Below are 4,159 nucleotides of genomic sequence, written 5' to 3'. Positions count from 1 at the left end.
TATATATACGATGGCCGCATTGCAATAACGAGCAATTAGAAGTAAAAGTAAAAGACTCTATTACTGTTCGAACCTGCGTGAATGTTTAGAGAAATAACAGATTCGTTATTTACGTTATTTACATTTGACGGATATTTGTCATCATCTTGTTTGTTGTTAACACAACGTTTCGGCTGATATACCTTCCAGCCTTCATCAGGTGTCTTGGGGAAATATCCATCAAATGTAAATAATGTACATAATTCCTCATCTCTTAAATATAGAACAGATTCGTTATTGTTTGGCGTCTTGTTGTTCCTTGTGCACCTCATGCATTATCATCATACATACACCACAGACACGAATTCTCTCGTTGCGAGGTGAACTTGTCACCATCAACAGGTTCTCTCACCAGTTTGGTTCTATTTCATCCATCCACTTCCGAAGACAATATTCAATCTCTGGTAATAATAATAACAAGAGCACTCAGAGAGTGCAGACTTCCGCCAAGGCAACACCAACGTCCTCTCAACGATTAGCCGGAGATAATTTTTAAAATGAGAATATCTGAAATAAACTCGACTGTTCTCACAAATGAGAATACTAAAAATGAACCCGATTGCTCTAAAAAATTAAGTAAAAATCAGGATAAAATAATTCAGAATCCTTGTTACGTACCGGATCGATCTCAAAATCTAATCAGTTTGTGCCAGTCACGAGACCAAACGTTCCTGAAAATTTCATCCAGTGGTTCTTGAGATATCTTATTCACGGACAAACAAACAAACACGACAAAAATAATCCATCCACCTTCACGAAAGCGGAGGTTATGAAAAATAATTTTGTTGAACATAAGAAAAACTAAAAAAAAAACAACAACATAAAACAACAAACAAAAAAGCGGTGGTAGGGAATGACATGGTAGTTTTTTATATCGATAATTATAGCAAAAGAAACTTTAATATGTCGAATTAATCTGTGCTGACGAGGTTTGATAAAGCCGAAATGGGACCATTCTGTTAATAATAATAAAGGATCTTATGATAAAAACATGAATGCTCTTGCCTTCCCCTTTTTCCGAAAGAAAAAATAAATCAAAGAAATTCTTCAACTTAAAAAACTAGAAAAAGGAAAAAAAAAGTGGGGAGGGGGGGATTCTCTCCACTGAAGTACACACCCACCCTTGATCTCTGTCTGCCTGCCTGCCTGTCTGTCTTTATCTCTCTCCCCCCTCTCTCTCTCTTCCATAAGAGCACGTCCAGTAAGCAACAAGCACATAACATAATGACGTTATGTTTTTTTAATTTTTTTATCTCACTGTGAGATAATAATGTTATTTTCTGATGAAGTTTATTTTAGACGCATGATGGTATTGTGTAGGTTCAACCAACTAGAGATATGTGTGGGAAAAAAACTATGAAGATAATGATAATCTAGTCAGACACTGACAGCGATTTGTCAGACAGTGATTGGATTAGCAGATAATGTGGATGGGCATGTCGCATCCATAATGTGCTTCGATAGTATGTTCATAGCGGATTGAGATGGTGTAGAGTGTTCACATTTTAAAACAGTTAAGCTATACTGACCATAAATATGTGAGCTGTACGGTCGCTTAAATAAAATTCGTAGACAGGAATCTGATTATTGGGAGCTGAGCATGCTTTTTCCGGTGCTCAGAGACTACGGAAATTTCAGCGGCAGTTGACAGGATGATCATCAACAACCAGTGGTGGAGCACGCTGAAACAGACGATTAGATATGATTCGACAATGTTTAGTAAAGAGCTAGAAATAGAGACTAATTAGAGTTATTTGTTAGCGAGCTTGAAGAGGCAATTAGCAAAGACATCACAAGCGACTTGATAATCGAGAGAATTGCTATTGACTGTTTCTTCCGTGCGAAATATGAAAGCTGCATTGCTAGAGATAGGGTTCGTGTGCTAAAACGGAAGGAACAAAAGTCATCTTATATGCCCAAGTGATAGAAGTGTAACAGATGAACACAGCCATATTTTGGTCTCTGATGGTCCGGGAGGGTGCATGTTAATCGCTTCCAAGCAATTGTATTCGGTGTTCCAATAGCAGTGTAGTAAGCTCGACTCCGGAGTGAGTGATTGGTCAGAGACGCTAATGGACGTTAGTAGCTAACACGACGGTTTGCCGCGACCCTTAGTGGGGGGCCCACAAGAGACTGTGAAAGATTTGTAATATGCAACTGACATGTGAGAGGTAGTGAATGGCTGCTCAAGGGACAAATCGCCTGGCTTGGATCGTCTGATTTACGAATCTTAGGATTGTATGCAAGCTTCATCAAAAGAAAAGTAATCGCTTCCTTGGCGTTACTGAGAGATTTATCAACCTGTGATATCTAATTCAGGTAAGACGGTTCACATACCTAAGTTTAAATTAGTGATGGGTTTAGCCTGGATCTCTAACAACATATTCACTGCTGAATGTGTTACTCAATAACTACAACTTAGATAAATATAGCTAATAGGGTCTAACGCATGAAAACATGCTACGCTTTGAATAATACTCGTATATGGGTTATAGCAGAGCTGCATTAACTAATATTAAAAGGATGTTGGGATGACGGGACAAGCAAATACGAAATGGCAATATCCATGCTGCGTAGTGGGTCGTTAATAACGTAACAGTAACGAACTTAAAGTTTAACCATTCTCAGGCAGAAGATCTGGTCTGAACATCTGCAATATGGAGAAAACCCATAAAAGCATTATAAGGGGCCAGCACCTTTTCTAGTCATACCTCACAAGAAGTACAACAGTCTTACCATAAGCTTTTCAGCACAATTTCCGTGAAATTATTTCCACTTGAAAAAGCAAGGGTCGGTCGAAGACTGAGGTAAAACCACTTTCCTAGATTGTTCTATGGTTTCTATTTGTACACATACGTTTGCCTTCCAAAAGGGTTTCTTTTTTCATTGGTGTCATTGTCTACAATAAATGATTTTACGTTTAATATTAACATATTTGTAACATATTTTAATTGCTTCTTTTTGTTTTATTTCTATCGACAGGTTTATGGTATGGCAACAGTTGCGTTTATTACACTGTCCGTAATATCTTTCATCGTAGCTACTCATCCAGCTTGCCAAGTAGAAAGCATTCACGGTTTTTGGGGACGAATACGCAGTAACAAGACGGAATATTTGGATATGTACTCCTATGTACCTCATCCGGCATTGATTATAATCGATTTCATTTGTCTCGCATTTTTCTCATGTGACTTGTTTTTCAGGTTCATCACTTGTCCAAGCTGGAAAAAATTCGCGAAGAATTCACTAAACTATGTCGACTTCGTTGCAATTCTTCCTGATTATATCGACATCATTGTTGCCAACACAGCTGAGACTAATGTTGCATTGGAAACCATGCATTACGTGAATTTTTTAAGAATATTTCGTGCCCTCAGGATTTTCCGCTTGGTCCGTTATGTCCCAGGCTTGTGGATTATGCTGTACACATTCAAAGCCAGTTTCTGGGATTTGTTGTTGATGATTTGTTTTATGAACGTCGGTATGATTATGTTTGCTACTTTCATCTATTACGCCGAGGAGGACAATTTCCACCATATTCTCATGGGTATGTGGTGGGCACTGATCACTATGACTACGGTTGGTTATGGAGACAGGGTCCCAAGGAGTAGCGTAGGAAAACTTATTGGTTCTGCTTGTGCTATTGCTGGTGTGTTAACGGTTGGTTTCACTGTCCCTATAATCGTCAATCATTTCTCCATGTACTACAAACATATGCAATCCATGCAAGCAGCACGAAAACGCGAGGAAAAAGCCAAGAAAGAAATGGACAGGGTTACAAAATTGACAGAAGAGTAAAATGAACAGAAGTTCCGTATCCGAACGAAGCGAAAAAAGAACTCCAAAATTCTTGGAAACCCCAAAATACAGTTAAAGTGAGTGTAACAGAAGAAAGCTCAAATCAATATGGACAAACTTCTCTTTCGAATCCGTCACCTCCTTCCTATGAAGGTTTATCAAACACCGAAAGAGAAAAGAATCAAAGTTCATGAACTCATCCATGAAAATCCACAGTCAGATATAATTTGTAAATTTGAATTTAATCGAGTTTTTACCTGTAAATTTGGATTTTTATCCCTATTATATATATATATTTATGTATGTATATATATATATATAT

General features: G+C 37.8%; 1 protein-coding gene across 1 annotated transcript in view; it reads left to right on the top strand.

Moving 5' to 3' along the window:
* Nucleotides 1-3,837, top strand: part of LOC128249352 (potassium voltage-gated channel protein Shaw-like) — a 4,617-nt gene extending 780 nt beyond the window's left edge. The window contains exon 2 of the mRNA XM_052972610.1: nucleotides 3,022-3,837. Within this exon, the coding sequence (XP_052828570.1) occupies nucleotides 3,022-3,837 (816 nt within the window). The remainder of the gene's footprint in view (nucleotides 1-3,021) is intronic.
* Nucleotides 3,838-4,159: the final 322 nt, after the last annotated feature.

Source organism: Octopus bimaculoides, chromosome 14 (genome assembly GCF_001194135.2).
Source record: "Octopus bimaculoides isolate UCB-OBI-ISO-001 chromosome 14, ASM119413v2, whole genome shotgun sequence".
NCBI classification, from domain to species: domain Eukaryota; kingdom Metazoa; phylum Mollusca; class Cephalopoda; order Octopoda; family Octopodidae; genus Octopus; species Octopus bimaculoides.
The sequence above is the reverse complement of the archived record's forward strand: the minus strand, read 5'-3'. Positions and strand labels throughout refer to the sequence as shown.